Source organism: Chelon labrosus, assembly GCF_963514085.1.
Source record: "Chelon labrosus genome assembly, chromosome: 4".
Taxonomy (NCBI): Eukaryota; Metazoa; Chordata; class Actinopteri; order Mugiliformes; family Mugilidae; genus Chelon; species Chelon labrosus.
The window spans coordinates 28,033,652-28,059,734 of record NC_140340.1 but is presented as its reverse complement, the minus strand read 5'-3'; the positions used below and the strand labels follow the sequence as shown (position 1 = coordinate 28,059,734).

The following is a 26,083-nucleotide window of genomic DNA, read 5'->3' as shown; positions in this document are numbered from 1 at the left end:
CCAGATCTCTCAAAAGCCCTGAACCACATCCCACTTTATCTCATGACTCACAATATCTTTTTATGGCTGAGACTTTCTACCCAAAACAAGCAGGCAACACAAGCCACAAGCCGATCCCTCCCAGTTAGATTACACTACAGGATTACAGATCTTTTGTCCACGTTCAGTAAAGTGCGGTTAAGTTGAGGGAGGAGACTTTAGAGTTGTAAAGCAGAAGAGGGAGGATCCACCTGTCAAGACAGAAGAAATCCGACTGCGGGGCAATACTGTTACCAGCTGAACGGTCGCAGAGGAGTCTGTCCATCGACTGGAGAGGGAATATCAGAATGGGTGGCACTATAAGTCAGAAGAAGGGCAGCAGGCGAGCCAGCTCAAGGAGTTATGCCAACAGCATCACGTGAGTTTAATCACTCACCTGTTTGATTACAAAATACGTTACAAAAATGTAACGACTTCAAACAGGCCTCTCCTTGGTTACTTTTTATATATATATGTGAAGTTATGTGATAACAATGAATCATGAGCAAGAATATTCAAGCATCATTGCACTATGCCACGTTACTGTGTTGTACATGAGACTGGCCGCTATTGAAACGTACATTCACATACACATGCAAATATTCACACACCCACAACATGAACCCAGAGATAAAATGGACTGTTAACAGCGTCTGCTCACTAGGCTCACACAGGTACGTGTTTGTCCCCGTGCCTTTTGGCAAATACACCAAAGTAAAGGATGTGATCTGACGTTAGATAATAATAATAATAATTAAAAAAACTCAGAGGCAATAAGTTGAACATATTCAAGGTTTAATGTGCCACGTAAAAAAAAAAAAAAAAAACATGTTTGGTACATCAAGGATTTGCAACTGGTTTAACACGATCAGTTATGGTGTTGTCTGAACAGATCCACGGTTGTATCATTACAGTATGATCTCATTGTGAGAAATATAGCTCCACTGCGTCAATATTTGCTAGAGGCAAATCTTGTCCTCTTTGTACACGGAGGAACAGTGGCAGCTCCGCAGTTCAATTTCTCGGCTGCTCTTCTTTTGAGTTTTTCAGCGTTAACGTTTCGCAGACGAGAGGATTTGTTACACGACCACTGCAAGCGACAAATGCTGTTTGCATTTCACAGCACTCAGCGACAGGCCGATAGTGTTTTACGCTGACCGAAAAATCATGATCACACAATAGGTCATATTCTGTTCTCTTAAGAAGTAAGAGGTACAAGAGAAAATCAGTTCAGACTGAACTGGCTGCTGCAGACTTCAGCGATGTTTCCTAGAAGTGAAGGCTGACTAACTAAATAATCACATTTTCTGAGGAGGTAATGAGACTCCCTGTGCTCATGTTTTAAATCAACAATATATACAAAGTTAGGAGCAAGCTCTCACTTGCTCCTAACTTTGGCCGCCTGTTTCAGAGCTTGTTTGTGCGGTGTCTGTCTCTTCTGATCTGACCCAGGCTTGAGGTAACTGGCTCTTCTGTGTTGGCAGCATGTCAGGCTGGCACGAGTCGGCAAACCTCTCACGCGCTTTCTCCCAGTTCTTCTGGGACCTCGATTTGGTCACCGACACTTCGTCTAGAGACATGGCGGCACCGGCCCCCAAACCAGACTGAGCCTTTCTGATTTTCAGTTGAATCTGTGTACAGGGGAGCGGAAAAATAAAGAACACTTTTAGTTGCTTCAAATAACATCAAAACAGAACCACCAGACTGTCAGATTGTCTTACCGGATTTTTCATTCCTGTTCCCTCTTTACCCAGACCCTCTCCTTTCTTCCAGCCCATCTTTTCCAGCATCTTCCGTCCTTTATTAACTTCACTGATCTCCCTTTAAGAAAACGAGACGCGTGACCACCACTTGAATCTACTGTTTCCCTTCAGTAGCCATTAGGAGTCAAAGTCAGCTCTCTACTTACTCATGAACAGAAGCTGGGGCATCATCTCGTTTAAAAACACCCTCACTGCCCACAGTCTGACGGCGAGACTCCGCTCTGTCCTTGTATTTAGAGTTCTTCACGGCTTTGGTCTCCTCATACTCATTGCTCTGTATACAGAAATGCACAGAGATGACTGAATGTGTCACAAAAACGAGTGTTCAAACTTATCAGGCCAAGCTGCTGCTTCTTGAACACTCACTTGCAGGCCGTATTTGGCCTTCATCTGCTTCAGCTCTTTCTGTCTCAGTGACTCTTTATCCTCTTTGGTGAGGGTGGGACCTTTGAGAAACAACAGTGAAAGCATCAGCTCTGTGGTACTTTCGATCTCATATCACCTCATGCGAGGATGGAGGAGGAATGGATATAACAAGTATGTCAGGATTACTGAAACACTTTTTAACGACAGTTTCCTGAATATATCTAAAATGATCTTTTTCCTCACCAGTCCAGTCCTCTCTCTTGTGCTTGCTGAGGTGAGCCATCACCTGACCGGGCTCACAGCCATCACAGGTATCGGTCCCTGAATGGATATGGAACGACAGCACAGTCTCTCCCATCTTCACCTCATCGCCATGCATCAGTGCGTGTGGATCGCACTTGGTTTTGGGCTGCAGAAGAAAGACTCACTGTTAAGTTGGAGGTTTTTACGGTTTAGTTTAACCGACTGAGACACAATGCCGACCTGCAAGATTCGGTTGCCGTTTATGACTGTTCCGTTCTGGCTGCCTTGGTCCACCAGCACGTAGCTTTGCAGCTCCTGCTCAAAGTACACCTCTGCGTGGAACTGCAACACATTTAACATTTAGAGGAGTCACATAACCCAGCATGACGCAACAGAATAATTTTAATCTCTGCATGAAGCGGAGAGGCACCTTGCTGACTCCCATTTCTGGTATTCGGATTGCGTGGTCCATATCTTTCTCTCTGCAAACACAGAGACAGCGTGTTGTTTTCAAGGAGTTTGTTGATCCATGACATACAGAGAGAGATACTGGTGGCAATCCCTTCTAAAACAACACACCCTTACTTTTGTATGTACCAAATCCTGTATTGAGATGGGACTCAGAAAAAAAGAGCACAAACCTGCCGATGGTGGCTGGAGAGTCGGCTGTGATGATGAACAGAGTGCCCACCTGCAGCACTGGAGACCTGACTACAGTCACTCTTACACAGGGAGGCCAAATATCTTTGGCTGCAAGAAAAATAAACCGTGTCAGTGCTAGAGTTGGGAACAAGTGATGGTCTAATTAGTGTCATGTTACCACCAGATTAAATTCATTAGCCCTAAAAATAATTTTTTAAGATGTATGCCCTGCACACATCAAATTCAGCTCGTTTTTGCTCTCACCTTCTTCATTCTGTGTTTCCATTTCTAACTCTAGACCATCTTCAGAGGGAGAGCTCGAAGACGATGAGAATGAAGGTGTAGACTCTTCTTTCTCTGACTCTGTGATCTCACCCTCCTCTGGTTCACTGTTCCCCTCTGACTCATCGCTCCGAGACGCATTCTTTTTCTTTTTAGGCTTTTCTGACTTAGATTTCTTCCTTTTCTTTCTCGACCTTCCCTTATCATCATGGTGAGAGCCATTCTTCTGCCTTTTCTTCTTTGCTGAGGATTTGTCTCTGTCTTCCCGACATTTAGAGGAGTCTCTTTTACGCCGATCCACATCTGGACTGCGAGATCTTCGATTCGACTTTCGTGATTCTGTGTTCTTCTTAGTTGTTTGCCGTTCTACCCACTCAGTTTGTTCTTCCAACTTTACGTCATGGATTTGGGGTTCCTGCCATCAGACAGTCAGCAGTGAGACTACCATCCAAGTGACAGCGGGCCAACTGACTTTGTAGTGTAGATCCCAAATCTTTTAAGAATTTGAATGCATGGTCTCAGTCTTCAAATACAATACACTGTATGTTCACCAGATTACTTCAAGCTTAACATCGGTGATCCAGTTATTATTTCAAGGTTTATGAGAGTTGTTTTACTACCCTATAAACTGACTAACAGGACTGAATGGTGGCAACAAGAAGTTTGGAATCTGTGTGTGAGTTATCATGTCAAATTTAAACACAGATAAGGCACTGCTTAAAATAAGGTTGAAATGGCCTAGAAATACCGTTCAGTGCTTTACATAATAATATTTAAAGATGTACCTCGGTAAGAAGCAGTTTTCCAGTAAGAGGAAATCTTCATTTTAGCCAAAGAGTTAGTCACCTCTTGCACCTACAGTAGGTCAGATAAATAATCCTTTAGTCAACTAGCCTTGCATCAATTACAAAACAAGAATTAAGTATCTGAAGACTGAGACCAAAAAGATACCAAACTTTAATGGAAACTACATGGTCAAAAGTCAGCTATCCACCACCACTACCAAATACAAACATTTTCAGGCCCAGGCATGGCAACAAAATATCTGGCAGTTACATACCCTGTCATCCTGGTGTGTTTTCTTCCATTTCTTGACCTTTCTGCCTTTCTTGTCAGCAGCATTGTTTTCTTGGCAAGTCTCTGCACTCGCCTGTGCAGCCGGAACCTCGATCTTAGAATGAAACTGGTATCGTCCGCTCTCTGCATCGTAGTAGTAATAAATGCCAGTGTTGGCATCATAGTACAACTGACTGACCTGAGGAAGATATGAAAGACTATTACAAATGTGTGTAAAAACTGACAAACGGCCTAACTGTATATAAAAGAAAAAATGTTGACAAACCGAGTCATAGTAGAAGCCTGTGCTGTGGTCATAATACATCCCAGTATTCTCATCAAAGACAAAGCCAGTCTGTGTCATAGCCTCTTCAGCAGTGGCCCTCAGCATATCAGCTATGGATCCTGGATCACCTTCCTGAAGCAGATGTGATTATATAGCCGTTTAATTATGTACATAAAATTCAAGAATTCAATTTTCACGTTCATAGCTACATAAATTTAAAACGAAAACATCAACAACAACTAATAAATAAATACTGTAACTAACTAATAACGCTTCATAAAGTACACCTCTGTTGTGACTGCAACACTGCTGTCTGGTTGAGCTGACACATCTGCAGCTGCTGCTTCATTTGGTGTTGAAACTTCTGCTGCCTCGCTGCAGTCAGCAGCATCCACCGCAACGTTCACATGTTCCTGAGTCTCAGCCTCCTCAGGGTTCTGAGAGTAGCCTGCGTAGTAGTAATTGTAATAATCTGGAAAGGAAAATTGATACTTTGGTCACTTTTTGGCTACTTGTTCTGCCCATTTAACGAATGAACACAGTAACTCACCACTTTCTGTCCACACATATTCCTCTGTCTGAGTTTCACTGCTGACTCTTTCTTTATCCTTCTTCTTCCGTTCGTGAATCTCTGCACTCAGCTGGTCAACCTGAAGCGATGCATTTTTAGATTAATTCAAGCTCTAGAAACTCCCACACCTCTTAAGACAAAAAATACAATGCACTTAATCGGCAGACATCTTTTGGGTGCAAGACCAGAGCTGATTTTCTCCAAGTATGTTATGAGACATGATTTGTTAGGATCAGGGTAGTTTATTACCACTGCTAAACAATCGATTTTCCTTTGCTAAACACTACAATATACACTCACTTGCCAAAACATTAGGTACACTTGTGGAAACTAATGCATTCTAATATAACCTGCACTAAATCCCTCTCATGACTGTTCTAATGGTCAGCATCAGAAATGTGGTTATTCAACTGCAGGATTGTTTTGTAGGATGTAGTTTGAGGTGCTGTTAAACTGGATTAAGTTAAACACTGAAGTATTTCTGGTATTTAGTCTAGCCCACTGACTAGAACTGGGGTTGTCAAAATAACAAAAACATGTTGCGGTACAACACAATTTCAATAGCACTACAAACCACAGCCTCAAAAATGGAAACACAACTGAATCAATAGTTCTCTCAGTTATTTGAGACAAATGCTGAAAAGCATAACCTTCATGAAGCTACGATTTAGAACAAGACTGTTAAAATGCTACAATTTTCATTGCTGTACCTAATGAACTGGCACGTGTATGTATGGCATTGTCATGATTTAAAACCTTTTATATTCAGAGGGAATATGCATATCCAAGCATGTTGTGTGTAATAAACATTTAGATTTTCAATTTTTAAGTTAACAAAATGTTCAGTAACGCTGAAACAACGTCGTGTAGTATATGTAGCCAATTAGATGAAAACAATAACAGTACATTTTGTTAGTGTTCGCATGGATGTACCTGTTTCCTCAGGTCTTCGTTGTAGCTCTCGGTGCTCCGCTGCAGCCTCTCAGACTGGCTCAGTTGCTTCTGTAACTTGGCCAGCTCGGCCCTGCACTCTTTCAGCTCTAGCTTCAGCGACTCAACCTTCAGACGGAGCTGGGCCTCTTCGGGCTCCGGGTCCTTTTCTCCTGGGCAGTCTTCGTTCTCCATTTGTCAAACTAAAAGCGACAGTATTTATCAATCGTATAACTCGGAACTGACAGAAGCAGCGTTAACGGACGATAGAGCATCAACCTGCTCGTTATTTGTTACCGACTACACTATTCATTCAACACCGGCGATTAAGCAAATATACTAAAATATGAATTATTCGACAAAGCTCTATTCCCACGATGTCAAGTAACGTGAATATTATCAGACTCTATCGCTTCTTACCGTGTGCTTGGTTTTGCGTCTGCGTGGCAGTGATTTATTTGTCTGCACGGCACATGAAGCAACCTGAAAGTTGAAAATAAAGACCTTGTCACTACGCTGCATGTTCGACACAGCCCAGTACATGTTTTGATGATAATTAGACAGTTACAGTTATGACCGTGGAAATGTTTACAGTCCACCCTGTTCGCGACCGCCATTTACTACTCGCTAAAATACGTCACGGCGGAAGTACTTCTTCTTCGGGTTTGGCGGACCTCTCATTTGTCTGTAGAAGAACTCTACCGCCACCTAACGGCATATGATATTATAACCACTTATTTAGAAACCATTGCCCTCATACCTTCTGCCTGAGCTTTCATGGATGTTACTTTATATTCTTCATTCGTATTTCACTATGAAGTGAGGTCACGGACACTTCTCAACATTTTATTGTAAACTATAAGCATTCTTGAGGTTGCTCTATAGTGTTTTAACATTTGCAGGAATGTGTGGTAATAAAAACTTCAAGCAAAAACTTGAATACAGTTTGGTGTAAAAATATATTTTTGTAAATGAATAACATAGGTCAGTTTTAGTAGAGACCAGCCAGCTAAACGTTGCCCTGTTTCCCAGAAAGTTAGGGAAATTGGCTGCTGACTGCTTTTATGAATTCTACAAAAGACTCTCAATTATCTTAACGTGTATATGGTAAAATGTGAATCGAACATGTGCTGTATGTAAATAGCTTGGCATTTCCCTGAATACAGTGGAAAGAATTCATAATACTTTAACACATGATACAATTCATGTACAGTTGATGCAATATTGGGGACTGTGAATGAACTTATGCAACATGAGTGTGAGTATTAAGTATGCAAATATTGGTCTGTAGACAGGGCCGCCTTAACCTAATAGACCCCGGGGCTGAGAAGGTTTTGTAGGCCCCCCATCCCCTCGATTTATAGAGTCTCATTTTAAAAAAGTGTAATATCTAGGCAATCTTCATCACAAAATGCATTAGTTTCTTTCGAGACATACAATGAGTTCCTCCAGTGCTGGGTCCATCTTCAGCAGCAGCTGGTTTAAAAAATCCGGTGAGCTTTGGGATGCTCTTTAGGAGCTCCTTTTCGCGCAATAATATGTTTTTTTCTTTTCTGGGCACCACTCTCAAACGTCCTCCCCGACATTTTCCACTTAATGTCACTCAATCACAGAGGGACACACCCCAAAACTAACTATAGACATTCTGATAGGTAAGCCCACGGGCCATAGGTTATGGCGCCACGTGTGTCACTCCTAATTTGGATCAATCAGTAGCCAAGTAACGTGCGATTAGATTGATTGACAGAAAACCTGACAAGTTACAAAACAATATGACCTTTTCAGCTCATCATGAACCTGAACTTGGGAGGCCCCTGGGCTGGGAGGCCCCTGGGTTTCAGCCCAGGTAAGCCCGTGCATTAAAGCGGCCATGTCTGTAGACCATTACCAGGCTGCAAAGCATTTCCAACTGCGTTCAATTCGGCAGTAACCCCTTGGTAATAAAAATACAGCATGAGTATAGGTTATATGATAATTTTATTTTTTATTATTTGTTAGGTAAGTCTTTTAGATGATAATGTGCATGGTTGTGTGAGAATATGTTTTCAGCAAGTTATCATAGCGTTCATTGTCTCGATGTCATAATGTCATTTGACCACTAGATGGTGCTATCGGATTGCTCAGAGTAGCAGACCACTCAGATGAAAGGTAATATTTACAGTAGCTCAGAGACTGGCAAAAGTACTTGTACTCATTTCCATCTACATGTGGTATTAACGTGTATCCGTTGGCGACTTTATAAATATAGTTTCAGTTTGCTTACCATCTCTACATTTGCTGTTTGAGTGCTGACACTTAAGTTTCCCTCATAAGGCAGAAGTGAGAATTTCAGCATACTAACATGGCTCACTGTTGCATGCTTCATCAATCTCAATGGATCTTACTCCACTTCTCCTTCCTCTCCCTGCTCTGTGTCTCATATTCACATTTTCGGTCACATTTTGTTTCACTTCCTTCCTCCTCGTCCTGTCAGCTCTCCTCCTTTTGCCCTTTCTGCCACATCTTTTTTTTTTTTTTTTTTTTTTTTAATGTTCATTACTTTCCGGGAACCTCTGATGCATTCAGTTAGTTTGCTGGGACCAAGCCATGTGTGTGTGTCTGGACTTATTTTAGTCTCCACAGGAAGGGCTGTTATATAATTACATGGCTCCACTATTGTCTCCTACTCTATTTATGGTGATGGAGTATTGAAAGTATTATACCGTTGACACAGTGTAAACACCATTTGCGCATTTTATCTCTGCATTCTTTCAGACACTTTTAACTGTACATGAAGCCATGTTAACACAGAGCCCAAGCATAAATGTGTCATTAGTCACATTTGCACTGAGACGGTCAAAATTTGAGATGCTGTGTCAGCTGAGAAAAACGTCACAACAGAGACGGGCTGGATTGTCTTTCGGTCTAGTTTAGTGACTATCTGTTTTCTTTAAAAAAAATAAAAAAATAGAAAAGCCTCTTGGGTTCTTCTCACTGTGTTTGAAATATGATCTCTTTTGAGTTGTGTTTGGATTTTTGTGGAGCCTCAGTCTCCTTGGCAGGAGCTCTGGGGTCTGTGGTGGTAGTGGCAGAGCAGCTTTTAAGAATGGGGTGGGCTTTTATCTGGAGACGCACACACTCACAGCTGCCTCTCGCTGCCTACTGATGTTTATTGATGCCATTTTTAGACAAGAAAAACTCCAGTCCTCAAGATCGCCTCTGTGTGCGCGACTCGGAGAAAGAAAACAAAAGACAGAGGTAGTGTTTTAGCTTGGTCTTGAAAACGTTCAGATTCAGATCCTTTTCTTATATAACATACTTATCCCTGGCCATCATGCATATTCAGGGACTCATCACTGCTGGTGGAAGGGGCTATTTGTAATAACAGTAATATACTTTTTCCACTTCAAACAAAGCTGAAATTATTCAAAGTGCTGTCAGTGCTGCTCAAAGATAATTGACAAGAACTGCCAATTCATAAAAAGTTTGGAAACAAAATTGTTTTACTTCAAGAACTTAAAAACACTTCAATTCCAAAATGAATTTGATATTTACGCTCCGGTGAAATTCTCTCTGTATTAATTGTGTACACATGGCGGTTAAGGGATTACTCGCTCTGTACCAGCCCTTAACTGCCATGTGCACACAATTAATGCGTGCAGGGATAGTCTTCACTTCAGCCACAAACTCCATCAGGCCCAGACGGTAAATAAGTAGGCAGAGGACAAACTCCACCTTTTCTGGTCAAATGTGGAAACTCTGACAGAGGTGCATATGTGTGTGTGTTTGCTCCTCGATGGGAATCCGGGAGGAGTTCAGCTGCTGCTGCACAGTCAAGACAAAGCCTTGAGCTTCTGGTACTGGAGAACAGCAACACAATGCACCCAGGAGTCATTATCATTGTATCCTTTGAGGCTCACAACAAAAGATTACAATGCTTGGTGTGGTAGAAAAAGAATGAAAAAAAAAAGAAAAAGAAGTAACAGGTTTAAACACAGATTCCTACAGTCTATGGTCTATTAACAGCCAATATTAATGCTGTCTTTACAAGTGTTGGAGCACTTTTCTTTTGGTACAGTTTATGTTTGGATATAGTAATTCATTTACAGGTTTCTTTTGATTAACTCACCTGCAAATTAAGCAATTGTGATACGGCCACTGAGATTTATTTTTACTTTCAAAACTCACACACCAAAATGGAAATCTCTAGATTTCTGTTATACCTTTTTAAAAATACGCGGTGAGAACAGACAGTCAACTATTTTGATTTATTTAATCCTTTAACTTAAGCTTTTTTTTTTTTTATCATATCTTATCAGATATCAGAACTAGATTACCTTTACTTATCTAAAAGTAAACAGGAAATCTTTCGTGTTTAAACAATTGTAACTCTGGAAAGAAAAATCCTTTCAAACTACAAATCAGTTCATTGAGGAAATGAATTTGAATCTCTAATGTCAAAAACCTCTATTAAAGCTTTAAAAAATCTTTGTGGCTTCCCTCTTTTGTATTAATAAGTATAGAGAAATACAAAAAAGAAGTCCAGTTCTCACCATAGACTGAATAAATATAATATTTGTCCTATTTGGCCGTATTTGTAGCAGTGATTGTAGTACTTTTGGGTTCTATTTCCTTAAACATTCATATTATTCTGTCAAATTTCTCTTGAGTATTAGCCATACTTTCTCGTGATGCAGAGGTATTTCAGACATACCTCTTAAGTAATGTGATCTCCCTACTTTTTACCTGACAACATCCAGTGGTTTTTAATAACTGCTTGCACTGAAGACTGTGGTTTTCTGTCACTTGAGTGGTCTGAACTGTTGCCTTAGACAAATTGAATTCATCCAGGTAGATCTCCTGAGGCCGTAGAACTGGTTCCCCTGGTCACGCATGCCTTTCTGCTACTGGATGGGGACAAACAGTTAACTGTTAACACCCCAAGGGTGGGGGGGCAAATAAGGCTTTAAGATCCAGCCCCACATTCCTAACTTCTCTCTCTGGACTATAAAATGTGGAGCCCCAACAGCTCCTCCTCCACCTCACCCTCCTCCACCTCCCTCTGTGTTTGTTTTGTGACTCCCTCCTTCTGCTTCAGAGCCTGACAGGAACGTACCATTTTTCAGCCACAGGGGAAATCATTTAGAGGCATAAAGAGAAGCGGCATTCATTCTTAGAGGCTCGAGCTTCCTGCAACCCCCCGCTGCATTTTCCGACGGTGAACTGTTCCGAGGTGGAGGGGAGAGAGAGGTTGGAGGGGGATCAGAGGAGGAGAGAGAGTGAGCACAGCATTTGAAAAACCAGCTGATCAGAGCTGAGGTATTCTGCCACAGAGACAGAGTGACTGGGGAAAAAAAGAAAAGAGAAGATTGAGAAAGCAGCTCTCATTTTGAGATTGATGACACGCGGATAGAGGAGTGAAAAGAAATGTCTCCTTAATTTCATGGGTGACTGATGTGAACGGAGAAGCTCTGTGGAAAGATGTGAGAGCTGTTGGCAGGGTGGAAATCTGAGGAAGAGTCACAAGAAAAAAAAGAAAGGCTCAGTCAAGCGCTGCAAACCAAAGCTTGAGTCGACGGAGGGTCGAAGAACGCCTTTTGGAATAAGGAGTGATGTCTTGGCTGTCACCCGTGTCATGGGCCAAATGGACGTGGACGGCGGTGAGAGGGGGAGAGGGAGAAGAGGAGGAAGAGGGGCAGGAGGCCAGCGAGGAGAACGAGCGATGTAGAAGAAGAAGAGAAGACGAGGAGGAGGAGGAGGAGGAGGAGAGATCTCAAGGCTGCAGGCAAGTGTTGTGCTGGAGCGCTGTAAATACTGACAGTGTGATTCACAGTGTCTGGACTGGAGGAAGAGGCCTTTTACCATGCCTACCTGTCAGGTTCAGGAATCTGTAATTTTACAAAGGTTACATGAAATGGACACAGGATCTGTTGCCTCATCCTCCTCGACATATTTTTCTTATATGCTGTGTGTTTGTGTGGCACTGACACATTTCTGGTGTGGCTGTGGTTTAGATTGTCACCCTGTTCAAACTGAATGTTTTTCCCCTGGCACATCCTCTTTTCTGCTCAGAAACGACACACTCTCAACACACACTGCAGCTATGTGCATTTCAGTTAAATGAAGCAAACACTGCGAACGCACAATCATGACACATGCTCAGGTCATCAGGACCTCGTTGTCTCTGCTCCTCCTGTATGCTTTGAGTGTTATCTTGGCCATTGTTTGACACAAAGAGTCACAACTGCTTTTTTTTTGTGCTGACTTTCTGTCACCCTCATCTCACCAGATACTCTATCAGTACAGTACTGATACGGATTTAAATGTCAAAATCTGTGTTTACTACTTTAGCAGATCAGTAGTTACTGAGCAGGAGTCACACTGCCATCTGACTGCACTGTGCCGTCGCTTCCTGACGCGATCTAATCAAACCGAACGCTGCTGTGCTCCAAAGTTAACGTGTTTGTTGGAAAGAAGCTTGATAATTGTAAACTGTAATCAGTCACATGTTGACTTGAAATGAATCCATCATTTACAGCTTGGCTCATGCTTTATGCTACATGCTTCTTACATTGTAACAGGAAATAGCACACTGCACCTCATGCACTTCCACTTCCTCTATATATCTTTTACTATATACCGACATTTTGCTTTCTCTCCTTCAGTGTTTCAGATATTAGTGAATGCCACCAATACATTTTACAACAACAGAGAGAAAGTGATTTACAGTATATATATAGATGGTAAAATATAATGATTTTAGTTATCTAGATCTAATGTACAGGATAGTGTGACCTCTTCAAGTCTCTAAGAAAGTCTTTATTTGGGTTGAACCTGCGCTGAAATTTATGTTAAAACACGCTGAAACAGTTGGGAAACACTGGCTTAGATTATATGATTATCATGAATCAACTTTTTTGCAGTACGGTAGTTCTGTCTATGCAAGTCCTCTATAGTCCGTGGCTGTTCACAGTGCTGATTCACCCTTGAACCTTTTGGTATCAAAAGTTTTTGTTTGCAATATAGCCAGTACTCCTCAGTTATGTAAGGTCTCCTCTGTCCTCCTTTCTCGTGTTTTGAATGTTTGGAAAGTTCACTCTCTCTCTCTCTTTTTCTCTCTCCCTCTCAGCTCTGACTCAGAGGGTCATTTTGACACACCCGAAGCAGCTACCCCTGTCCGCGCCCCTCCTACCATCCCAGGAGAGCTGGAGAACAACAACTCCGATGCAGACAAAGCAGGTGAGGCCACTGCTGAGCGCAAAAACAGCCCCGAGATAAAAAAAGAAGCAGATGATGTGCTGTACAAGATGTAAACACTGTTCTCTCAAGTGCACCCTGCAAAACAGTCAGCATGCCTTTCTGGAAGTTACCATGGAAACAGAGTCTTTTGATGGCGCTCTAAGTGGTCGGTGCTACATGTGTTTATCCTCATATCAACAAGGGAAGAAAATGTGTCTAAAATATGTCAGCTAAGTAATGTTAAAATCTTAAACAGCACATTACAGCGTCTGGTCTGTGTGCGTGGTGTATCAAGTTCTCCATGCCACAGTAATTGGATACATATGCTGTCTGACAGTTTCGCAAATGTACCAAACCCTTCAGTAAGAACTGATCTGCCCCTTTAAAATATGACAAGTTATTTAAGTGTTCAGGATTTTTTTAATGTATTATACAGACGTACTATCAAATGCATAATGCAGGTTACCTAAGCAGGCAGAGAAACGTGTTCTGCTTGGTATGAGAGCTGGTATGCACACAGACTCAGAGATTTTGGGTGGGTTTTGGGTGTGATGATAGCGGAAGCGTTTACATTGTCCCTTGAATCACTAAGAGGAGGAGCCTACCGCAGAGTGTGGGAATGGCCTTTGCCCTGGAATTCAACAGGTTCAACAAAAGCTCTGGTTTGCCCTGCTTTGCACTGGTCACTGATAGAGGTCACGGTGAGGGAAGGGACTGAACAAAGCATGTCGGCAGGCCCAAAGCATCGCGCTGCACACTTTTTAAGGAGGTTTTTAGGAGTCGTTGTACTGATGTGACGTCATTTCAGTTTTGGTTGGAATAAGTCCTTCCTGTAAAACAGCTCCAGCAACATTTTCCAAAGGTGCAAGTTGCAAAGGCTAGTTGGTGTGCAGGGTGTGGGAGGGGAGTTAACTTTAGTTTCAAAACATCCCTGGTAGGCAGGAGCTGAAGTACCTCTAGAAACGTCTTTGAATGTAAACATGTCAATGACTGTGTTTGTCTGTTCTGGCCTCCTTTATTACATTAGCCTCTGTTTACATGAGATGACCGTTTCTAAATACTTTCTGATCTAGATAGTTGAAGATTTTGTCCCACTCAAATTGAAATCTGACTAATAGGATATATAAGAAGCTGTAGATCATTTCTGTGCCGTTCAATTCTAAAACCTGAGATATTCATATATAATGAATAATAATGAGTAATTTGACTGAGTATAAGATAAGATAATCCTTTAATTTATCACATAGGTACCTTTTAACATCAATCACTAAAGCATGTAAATCAATGCAAAACTGTTAATTTTGTTATTCATAGTAGACCACAGGATTTGTGTATTATTGTCAGCAGGCTCTGCAGCTGACTGAGCTCTACCCTCCCTGTGACATGGTCAGCCTCCATGCGAACACATTAGTGCTGAACATACATACATTTGAATGGGGATGTGTTTATACGGGCAAGCTGAATTGAAGAAATGCTCTGGCGACATGAAATAGGTAGTGAATGGAAGTAGGTAGAAACACAGCAGGCTGTTCTGGTCTCCTAGCAACATAATATTACATGAAGACGGTGAGTGTGACAGGCCTACTGAAATATGCCGTACTCTCAAAATGTTCCCTGGAGCTAATAACTACAGCATAGCAGCCGCTGCCACTGTTGTCCTCAACAAACAACACAAAATAAATCACCACTGTCTTTATTTGGATTTTCAAATGCACTGCTTTGTTTATATGTCATTGGCCTAGTAGTAAGACATCACCATGGCAACAGCAGCTACTGGAACAGTTGGCTTGCTTCTAACCAGCCAATCAGATATCCCCAACATCTGAGTACAGATGTGATTGGAGAGATTGCTACTATCAGCACAAGAGTGTATTTACTTTTATATGTTGCATGGTTGTGTGGTTAATTGTGGTGGGGTTTTTTTTCTCTACAGATTTGGAGCAGGAGGAAAACCTGATAGTCACTGCTCCTGTTGAGGATATTTTGCTCGGCCGCAACATGGGTCAAGATGAGCCTGCAGTCCCCATGGGTGGCCCACTTGAAATAAACATCCAAACCCTAGAAGAAGAACAAACGGAGCATCTTCCAGAAGACTTGGGCTCTGTGCCTGCTCCTGATTCATCCTTACTGAAGGAAGCAACTAAATGTGCAACTCCGACCCATGAATCAACGCAGGACACAACCTCCCTCCTGGTTGCAGATCCTATCCCACATCTGGCTGCAGCTCCAGATTCTACTCCTCTTCCAGAACCAGAGGTACAGAGCAGTGAACCTGCAGCCTTCTCAGCTCCTGAGGTCCCTGAGGAGAAAGCTCCTGCAGAATCAGAGCCACCATGTAACGGCTTCCCCAACCAGGTAGAGCCAAGTCCAACAACTAAAAGCACCAAGTCCAAGCCTCCTTCTCTGAACATTAAAGCTGCGTCGAATGAGCTTGTTCAAACCAACGAGGAAGAAGAAATTCCTGTTCCTGAAGCTGCATATAACTTTGACCCTGTCCAGATGGATGACAGCTTTAACCCATTTACCAGCGGTGGACCCAAAATCCAGAACTCTCCCCCACCATGCGGCCCGAGCTCTCTCCACAGACTCGAGCCAATAGGTAGCTCATCGCCCGCTTGTGAGGCCAGTTCAGAAACACAAGCAGAAACAATGGCGTCGTCATCAGAGGCAAAGCCTGTGATGCTGGAGTTTGGTTTGGATGAAGGAACTGTCAGCAAGCCTCCTCCAAAGAGATTAGGGGGGAAAAAGACAATCAGCAAACTTGCTGCAAAGAAACAGAGGCCCAAAGTATCAGAGGCATCCTCCAAACCTGCACCAGAACCCCCAGTGTCAGAAACAGATTCTCAACCAGTACCAGAACCAGTTTCCCAGTCTTTACCAGAACCAGTTTCAAATGCTATTGCAGAAACCAGTTTACCAGTTTCAGACTCTTCCGCACCTGTGAACCTGGACGATGTCCCTATTCCTAAAACAGGAGTATGTAACTTTGATCCTAGTCAGTGGGACGACCCAAACTTCAATCCATTTGGTAGCAATAGCAAGGTGAGCAGCTCTCCGGTGCTCCCTAAAGGTTCCTACAGCTTTGACCCAGATAATTTTGATGACTCTGTAGACCCTTTCAAGCCTTCTACATCCATAAGCACTGAGGACTCGTCCAGTAGTGCCCCTCAGGCAGAGAAAAAAGTCAAAGAGGGAAGCAAACAGAAAGCAAGGCAGGCACCTGGGGAGAAGAAACCGAGGCAGATTCCCAAGAAAAACAAGGAGAAGACAATCACGTAAGTCTTCAGTGAAATTGAAACTTTTATTTGTTGCCCCAGGAGTTTGCAATTTTGTGGTTGTAAAATGATCTAACATGATTCCAGTTTACTACATTTATTAATTTATAATTGATCTCTTTTTGAATTCTCTTGCTCTTTCCTGGGCTGAAAGTATAATAATTTACACCTGCTAGTGGTTCGATACATACCAAACAATACTTTGAACACACACCAAACACTTAACACGGCATACTGAGCATTAATGCAATTCTCACACAGGTTATATATAGGCTGTTAGCGCTTATGGCTGCAGCAGCTAGTTTTAGCGACGTGGAACTCGGGCTCAAACGTTAAACTGTCTGCTGACTATTTAGCATTCAGAGCTAAACACATTTAGTCACTCACTCGCTCTCCTTTGTCTCTTGCCCCCCTGTTCTTTGTTCCCTTATCAAAATCTCTCCGTTTCTTGCTTTACCCGCTTCATCCTCCATCTTCCCTCCTCTTGTCTTGCTACGCAATCCCCAAACCTCTGCTTTCTATCGGCCTCAGGACATCTGAACAAGTCAAGTTTCTCTGTTTTCTGTTGTAAGTACTCTCACTATCGACGCACTCTTTCTTTCGTGCATGACCGCTTCCTATTTCGCTCTCATCATGTGGCATGTGCTGTGTCAGAACCGACTTTTGAGGGAGCATGTGAGGGAAATAAATGTCTTCCTCACTCCCACCTTAGTTAATCAGGCCATCCCCTCGTACATTACCAATTTATTTTGTCCCATCTTGTACTCCCTCCTGAAGTTGTGCAGCACATGTATTTATCTCACCTGATTTCTGTGCAACGAGGCACAGAAATGCTCACAGCTTTGCGGCTGTAGACACAAATGTTAAGGATTACACATCCTCCGGTTTATAGCTTCTAACTTTTGTGTCATTGTCATGTGCTTGCTTTGTAGGAATTCCTGTAAAGTTCAGAAATACGATGAAAGCCAGTCCTTGGTTCTTGACGTGTGTAACCAGGTAATTTGAGTATTTGTTAGAGTGTCTGAGCGTGTGAGTGCTGAAATGTTTCACCTTACTGCAGTGACACTGCAATGTCCATTATTCAGCAGCTGTCCAACCTTTTGGTCTCACCTCCTAACACACACGCACACACACACACACACACACACACACACACACCCACACCCACACACCCACACACAGACACACACACACACACACACACACACACACACACTCAGAGGAGGGCCTTACCTAGCCCCTAACGCTATCTATAATCTAATTGTAACCTCTATCCTGAATCCAAGTCTTTGGGGCCCTGCAAAAGAACCCCACAACAACAAAATTGCAGCTTAATAAAGCAAGGCCACTCACACAAAAAAAAAAAGAGCCACAGGAGCTGACTGTAACATCAGCAGACTCTCCAGCTCTGCAGTACTATCTTGGCGTGCTGACAGATCTGTGACTTATCACTCTGCAGTCACATATTACTCTGCTGCTCCTGCGTGTCTTGGACATTACCACCTCTGTATCTTTCAAGCTATGGAGTGCTTATACCTTAACACAATTTGCCAGTGATATTTAACTGTGACTTCACTGGCATACTGCACTAGGAATATATTAAGAAGCAATAAACTGTTCCCCTATTTGATCATGAAAAACAGAACATGCCAGCTTACTATATTTATTTCTACGATTTTTATTTTTCATGTTAACATTATGCTGCTTTGAATATATATTTTATAATCCAGTAAACATAGAGGCAGGAACTAAATTCCATTGTAATATAAGTCTATATCTGACTCCCCTGTGTCCAGGGTGAGGATGAAGTGGTGGTTGAGACTCCAGAGATCACGCAGCGAGTTCATCATGCCACCGATGAGGAGAAGCTGGCCTCCACTTGCATGATGGGCCAGACAACAGACAGTCAGGAGGAGAAAGGAGAACCTGAATGCATCAAAGCACCAGCACAGAAGCAGACAATCAGTGATGTATCTGCTGTGGATGGTAAGTTCAGCGGTGGCGTTTGTGCATACACGATCTTTAGACTTATATCTGTGTGTTTTCTCTGCATAGTATATATTGAAAGAAGACTTTGTGCAGTTAAGTTAAGGTCACTACTAAGTAATGGGCCAAAAAGATTCCAGATCTGTCAGTAAGATGAACTAAACCATGTAAAATATGGAGGGTGATGCGGTTTCGTAACTTTCTCAAATGCGACTGTTGGGAATACAAGATACTGCAAAGCCCCAAGAATGTGTCAAATGTTGATGATGAAGAAAAATGGATCATGCATGCTCAGCAACAAGCTCACCTGGAGATAAGAAAGCTATATGCAGTATATACTCCTAATGCAGTTGTACATTAGGACTAGTCTGTGCCAGTGGAGTCATCACTCGACAAGTTTTTAGTGACGTTTTGGATTTGCTTCATTAAATATTTGAATACCAGTGCTATTTGTCATTTGATCATGTGTTTATCTTCTCAAAGGTCCTGAAACCAAGATGTCAGATGAACTGGAGGAGAAGGACACCTTCAGTTTGAAAGATGATATTGTAAGTGCGTTATAGTAACCACTGGTAGGAAACATGAATATTTTAAAACAATCTGTTTTGCACCAGCTGTTCTTTATCTCATTTTGGAAGAAGATAAGCTAGCCATAACGCAGCTTTATTTTTGTCTTCCTGCAGCTACATTTAGCCTGCGTTGCAGTCTGTTGCCCCACATGTTATTTTGGTGTAGAATAGTCTTCATTCACACAATGTTTGTCTAAGATAATCACTTCCACTTCTGAGCTGAACAAATGTTTGATTAATAAAATCAACACACCTGCATCTCCCCAGTAGGCTCCTTGTGAGACATCATGTGATGTATGCACATTTCTGAAAATAGCAGTGAAAACAGTATTACTGTTTTGGCTGTTTATGCCTCAACACGGTGCTTTCTTCCATAGAGTGAGTTACCAACGAGTCAGACAACAAAAATGACCAGCTGTGAAGCTCCTGATGCAGCAGCTCTGTGCAAGGACAGCATGCCTCTGAGTGAGATGGACAAGGCAGCCGTGCTTACGCTGATCAGAGAAGAGGTATGTCACCACTATATACTCCGACAGAACAATAATAGCAGTATGTAACTTTTCATTTCATGCCTTTTCATCTACAGATTATCACTAAAGAAATTGAGGTCAATGAGTGGAAGAGAAAATATGAAGAATGCCGCGCAGAGGTGATGGAAATGAGGTATGAGAGATGTGCTGCTCTGTGATTTAACTTCCTGTTTAAAGAATATTAAAGTGCAAGTGCAGCAAAATATAACCAATTTAACTAAACAAAACTGACACAGTACTGACTTTTATTCTTACCCTGACAGGAAAATAGTTGCAGAATATGAGAAGACAGTTGCGCAGATGATAGGTAAGTTGCTGCCACCTGGTGGTGGTTTGTTCTACACGCGCCTCATGGCTCCAGAATGCTGGAGCGTTGCGCATGTTTTTAATGACTGGTCACACAACTCTGTGACTCCTTCAGGGGTACATTAATTAAGGATGCATTATGTAAAGCCATGTTGCTCATGTAAAGTGTGTTGTGCAGTCAGAAACTTGTGTTGTGCTCTTCTGCAGGTTGGTTTTGGAATTACAAAGGTTACAGAGTCAGCTCTCAGTATTATTCTGAAAGTTCTTGTTTGAGCTACTGTGTGTGATTTTTTTTATTATCAACCCCAAATTTTATCAAAGCAATAACAGTAGTCAAAGCGGGTCTTTCCAAAAACTTAAATATAGTCATCTTATCTGTTTGGTTTAATTTTTTTGGCTCCAATCCAACAGCAGACTCTTTGTATCTGCCTGGACTTCACCCTTGTTTTTGTGGCATTTTGTCTATAGTTTGATCTTCAGGAGCTAAAAACGCATAATTTGTAATTTGGACTGATGTTGGCCTATTGACTTTTAAGCACATTTCACTGTGACAGTGTAGCCGTAAATTTGTTCTTTGTATGCTTTGGCTTCACCGTCCTGCTGCTTCGTCCTAAACCTGAGCAGCCACAAGTAACAAATGTGAAAACATTTCTAAAAATAATATCTCTTTTGGTTTCACACAAGACACAGATCTGTTTCCCGGGTGAAGGTTCTGTGTTTGACCCATTCATCTACCTCAGCCTCCTCCTTATGTGGACTTCATCACGTTTTATTCTACCTCTCATGGCTCCCTAACTATACACTTATCTTACATTCTGTCTCATTTGTTTACAGAGGATGAGCAGCAGCAGAAGACACTGTCCTGTAGTAAATCTGTCAGGCAGTTGACCTTGGAGAGGGATCAGGCCCTGGCTGATCTCAACTCAGTTGAGCGCTCCTTTGCTGATCTCTTCAGGAGATATGAGAACATGAAAGGCGTCTTGGAGGGCTTCAAGAAGGTCAGTACAACTCTCATGAGATTCTGTCTCAACCACCTTCATATTATAGCCAGGTTTCTAGATGTGTTTTAATTGTGTCTCTACAGAACGAGGAGGTGTTGAAGAAGTGCGCGCAAGACTACCTGATGCGGATCAAACAGGAGGAGCAGCGATACCAAACTCTCAAAGTCCACGCTGAGGAGAAACTGGACAGGTAAGCATCATTCTTTCTAGACAGATTTTTAATCCTGAAAAATCCATTTGCATTTTAAGGCTTAACCTCACATTTTTGCGATCCCTCTTTGTCCCTCACTTCCTGTCTAACAGAGCTAATGAGGAGATAGCCCAGGTACGTGCCAAGGCCAATGCAGAGGGTGTCGCGCTAAATGCGAGCCTGAGAAAGGAGCAGATGAAGGTGGAGTCACTTGAAAGAGCAGTCCTTCAGAAGGTAGGACCAGAGCAAATATGATTAAAGTTGATTCCTGTGTTTTTTAAGTCTATGAGTAAACAGGGCTGGATAATTAAGGATGAAACACTTTCACTGGGTACAGGCATCTTCTCTACTTTCCTTTCAGTCTGGAAAAAGACGTTGAACAGACCTCAATATATTACTGTCAAATGACTTGTGGTGTGTTGGAATTATTACTGGAAACTAATAAGACCACAATTAGACAATTAGTGGGTTTTATTTTACACCAGTGGGAAGACTACAGCCATTGTTGTTTCCCACCATTACACGCAAAACCAGTTATTTCCTGTTGCTTCCCAGTGTCTCTTCTATGTTTGGTTTTGTCTTTACGACAGTGAAAGGGATGCATGTGTTTTCCTGTCGACTTCTTAGAAAAAGCTATAAAATCTTTCCTGTTTGAATAACAGATTAATGGTGTTGTTTGATTACAGAGATTTGGGGATTTCAAAAGGGCTTTGTTTACAGTAATCTTGGTGTAACACTGACAGCCTTTGTTAATGTGAGACCTTCCGTGTGTGCAGGCACGGCTGTAAAAATTCGCCTCTGCCAAATTCACTAGCATGTAGCTGAACACTAGGGGGCAGTGTTTCATTAACGGAAACCAGGACCTGGTTGAACTCAAGAAAAAAATTACCAGCCATTATCAAGCACATAAATTATGGAGAGGATCAATAGATTATATCTTTACATACTTTTGTTCTTGTCCAGGCATGCCAGCTCCACCTCTCAATTACTCTCTGTCTCTCACAGAATCAAGAGATCGAGGAGCTCACCAAGATCTGTGATGAGCTGATCGCCAAACTGGGAACAGATTAAGTGGCCTTCGATCAACCTCCGTGGAACTTGATTAAACTTTAATACCTGCACTCCCTCCAGCTCGACCCTTAAGACGTTTCGCACAGCAACATGTAAATCCTGTACATCATCACACTTTGGCACATTGCAACTTTCTGAACATGAGGGTTTTAATTATACAGTATCTATATATTACTGAAATACAGACTGGTTGCACGTGCTCATTTGCTCCTTTCAGGCTGAAATATGAACCGAGAACAATAGCTGCGTGTTATGTTAATCACGCCATGGCGATTGCAAAAGCACAGTTTGATGATTAAGATGTATTTTTATTATTCTGAATAGAAGAAAGGCCACAGCTCATCAGCCTTTGATTAAAGCCCTAGAGGAAATTCTTAAGGATCAAAGGTTGAATAATGTTTTTTGAAAGTGTTTGCTTTGTTACAAAAAAATCCATCACACACAGTGCACATGTGCACTGTTAAGGGAATGACAGTGTGGGCAAACAGCACAGACATTTTTTTTTTTTCTTACTGCAGCACATCTAAACTGTAATTAACAGTGTTAATGATACAGTCTGCAGAAAAGACACATTTCTCTGCTGAGTTACTTAACTGATCACAGTGGATTGGTATTCTGGACTTTCCATGATTCTTGCTGCATATTCTTTTGTGATACAGGCAGTTTAGTTCACATTATTTTTTCTTATTTCACAGGTTGACAGTATATAAGAGTATATAAAGTGTCCTCAGTTAGAGTTTGAAGTTAAATGGCTTTTGAGTTTTGACATAGTGGACATTATGACCCATTAGGATCTTGTGGACTCTTAAATATGAAGAGCACTTAAGACCACTCATTAATTTAATGTCTCTTTATTTGATCATACTTTGAGAGTGATGAGTGAAGTTGAAAGTTTTCAGTAAAAACTTTTATCATACTGTAATATTAAACCGTGTGCCATGTGTCATTTGCCATGTAAATATTTTTTGGATTGTATTCATATTTTAGCTCTAAGCACAAATGTTTCTTGTGCCTTTATTTTGTCTTTTTTGTAAAAGAAAATGTTTTTTTTTTCTTAATGCAGTCGTTTCTGTACTGTGTTGCAAAAGTGTACTGAATACAGCATATTTCTGGTGTGATCACAGTATTCTGAACAACAGTGAGTTATAATGGGTTTGCAGATTTAATGCTTCACCTGCAGTGACAGATCAATAAGGCCCGTGTTATCATGTAATTATATCTCCTTTGCTGCAACATGTTCTGGTCTGATTGAACTTGAAATAGCACACAGATGTTTGAATGGAAGGCGTCTTTGACTTTAGCACAATCAATTGCCAAATGTCACAGCTAAATTAAAAGGATTTCAGTGTGACTCCATGTCCTGTTTGTAGTGTAGTTACCATTAGTGGAAAGGTGCTTTTCATGCAACTCCATTGTTATAGTACAATATATGTATATTTTATACTTTGTCAAAAGAACATTCAGAATTGTGTTGCTAATATTTGTAAAATTGAAAAATGGAGTATACTCAGATTATATGTTAACTGCTATATTTTGTGCATTCATAAATAAATGGTTGAGATTTAATATTAGTGGACTGTCCTCCTTGGCCACAGTCATTTTGACTGAGCACATAGCAAACCTTAACATGTCTGTGGTGGAGTCTACTATCATTGCATTCAAACAGATGTAGCTTAGGTCATTCTTTGTTACAAAAGAGGGGCGACAAGCCAAATTTCATACATGATTTACGGCACAAAAGTATTGTTGCTTTTAACAAGCTTGTAAATATTGGAATTTTGTTTCTGAGTGAAGAAGGCTGCAGTTCTCATGTCGTAATGTATCAACAAAACAGTCAAGTGTGGTCCTTCAGCTACTTCAATATTCATCGAGGATTTGAAATCTTAATGAAATATTTCATATTGTATTTTGTAGATTTCAATGATGCACAGCTAGTCACTCTGCACTGGTTTTGCATTTAGTCTCCTTCAACATTCACCTGTTCCGTTGAAACTCAAACAAAAAGAAAACCTCCTCTGGGGTATAGCAGGAAAACTCTACAACCCAGAAAAGTAGCTCTCCAATGTCCTCCCAAAGGCAGGCTTGTTTAACAAATGTGGTTACACTGTACCACTAGATGTACCACAGGTATGTTTTTAATGTACTGTATACGTTACAATGTATGAACATTTGTTAATTTTGTAAGTAGTCAGTTCTTTTTCTTCCACAACAGAGACAGCAAACAGAGAAAAGAAGAAATCCTCAGAATTTATTTAAAGAAGCCTGGACATACTTGTCCTAAAATCTGTCTGAAATCATTCTGTTGAGGCATTTAATCTGACATGTCTGAGGCTCAGTCTTCGCTGCACCTTCCTTCCACATGGTGGTGTCCTTAAACGCCACAGTACTGGGATGCCTTGATTACCAAACGATGAAGGCACACATCACATAACCACATGTTGCAGCCTGGAACCCAGTGTCACATGTCAGTCTCCTCTTTCTTCCCTAGTTACCTTTACTGCCTCTCTGTCCTATCTAATTTTAAAATAAGAATCTCACCAATGCATCCATGGACACGCACCCCCCTATCTCAAAGAAATTATCAATCCACAAAACACAACACGCTCCCTCCGCCCCACTCACTCAAACTTCCTCCACATACCCAGAACCAGACGGAGGACCATGGGAGATAGGGCCTTCTGTGCTGCTGCCCCACGTCTGTGGAATGCCCTCCCTGACACCTTGAGGGCACCACAATCCACTGACTGTTTTAAAAAAGGTCTTAAGACATTTCTTTTTAGCAAAGCTTTTGTTCCCCTTTAGATGTTTTTTTTTTTAAACCTTTTCTTCTTCTTTTTAACCTGTAGCACTTTGAGATCTTTGATGTAAAGTGCATTATAAATAAAATTTATTATTATTATTATTATTATCATTAATCTGATCTCAGATGGATCAGATTCAAGTGTCATAGTCAACATCATTTTCACATGGGCAGAACAAGTCAAGGTGTCTTTACCAGGGTTAAGAAAAGAATAGATTCTTTTTCTAATGCACTCTTTGAAAACCCCCAAATTCCACTGTTTAGACGGTTAACAGTGAACTACTAGCAGAGGCGCACAGCCAGGACAGGAACACCGAGAAACTGTTTGGGGTCCCATGAAAAATTAAGAAGCGAGCCCCCAAATGGCTACCTTTTGGCAATATTATGACCACCATAAACCTCCTTAAACTTATGAAGGCTTTAGCCTGGAAGCCAGATCAACTTCCTCTACCCACAAGATTTTTTGTGCGTGGAAAGTTGGTCTGGAGTCATTCTGCTGGAAACTAATTACCCTTTGGCAAAGATCCCCTGAGCCAGTCTAATTGGTTGTAAGGTTTTCCAATCACATGAGACCCCCCATAACGAAATCTAAAGGACCTGTTACAACAGGCTAGAAAGGTCTTACGTGCATAGACAATGCTCCTTCCATCTACCTTATGACAGATTGTTGTACTTAGGAGTAGAGGGATAGCACACAAACTTTAAGAGGAAACCTTGGAATGTGAAGCCTCATCAAATGGTGCTTAAATGACAAAACAAACAGCCAAAAAAAAAAAAAAAAAAAATGTACGAACTAACATCCACTATTACTGGATGGATAAACCATAACAGTAATTTATTAATTCCTAAAAATAAGTAACCTGAATTTAACTTAATGTAGAAGTCACTTCAGGGGTATGACACGTGGGATAAATGAACCATACCACTTTTCCACCCAGGGAGGGTCTTTCTAGCGACTTTGGTGTGTTTTCGTAACCCTG

General features: G+C 41.5%; 2 protein-coding genes across 4 annotated transcripts; one reads left to right on the top strand and one right to left on the bottom strand.

Moving 5' to 3' along the window:
• Nucleotides 1-200: 200 nt before the first annotated feature.
• On the top strand, nucleotides 201-25,160 carry tacc1 (transforming, acidic coiled-coil containing protein 1). 2 transcript variants are annotated; one of them, XM_084543636.1, is made up of 13 exons: nucleotides 201-397; nucleotides 13,266-13,375; nucleotides 15,309-16,650; nucleotides 17,583-17,646; nucleotides 18,447-18,636; nucleotides 19,120-19,184; nucleotides 19,583-19,714; nucleotides 19,792-19,868; nucleotides 19,999-20,042; nucleotides 20,876-21,039; nucleotides 21,126-21,232; nucleotides 21,346-21,466; nucleotides 22,238-25,160. In XM_084543636.1, the coding sequence occupies exons 1-13, from the start codon at nucleotides 327-329 to the stop codon at nucleotides 22,301-22,303; spliced, it is 2,553 nt and encodes an 850-aa protein (XP_084399762.1). In that variant the 5' UTR covers nucleotides 201-326; the 3' UTR covers nucleotides 22,304-25,160. The 2 variants fall into 2 exon arrangements, with proteins under 2 accessions (XP_084399762.1, XP_084399761.1); XM_084543635.1 differs by lacking the exon at nucleotides 201-397 and adding an exon at nucleotides 11,291-11,921.
• Nucleotides 797-6,978, bottom strand: aggf1 (angiogenic factor with G patch and FHA domains 1). 2 transcript variants are annotated; one of them, XM_084542769.1, is made up of 15 exons: nucleotides 6,578-6,978; nucleotides 6,161-6,360; nucleotides 5,207-5,306; nucleotides 4,944-5,128; nucleotides 4,657-4,788; nucleotides 4,375-4,569; nucleotides 4,100-4,169; nucleotides 3,032-3,140; nucleotides 2,821-2,872; nucleotides 2,631-2,732; nucleotides 2,391-2,556; nucleotides 2,148-2,227; nucleotides 1,928-2,055; nucleotides 1,740-1,839; nucleotides 797-1,649 (listed from the first exon to the last, which is right to left on the bottom strand). In XM_084542769.1, exons 2-15 carry the CDS (start codon nucleotides 6,350-6,352, stop codon nucleotides 1,407-1,409), a joined length of 1,854 nt encoding a protein of 617 aa, XP_084398895.1. In that variant the 5' UTR covers nucleotides 6,353-6,360; nucleotides 6,578-6,978; the 3' UTR covers nucleotides 797-1,406. The 2 variants fall into 2 exon arrangements, with proteins under 2 accessions (XP_084398895.1, XP_084398894.1); XM_084542768.1 differs by lacking the exon at nucleotides 4,100-4,169 and adding an exon at nucleotides 3,297-3,729 and having other exon boundaries at nucleotides 6,578-6,975.
• Nucleotides 25,161-26,083: the final 923 nt, after the last annotated feature.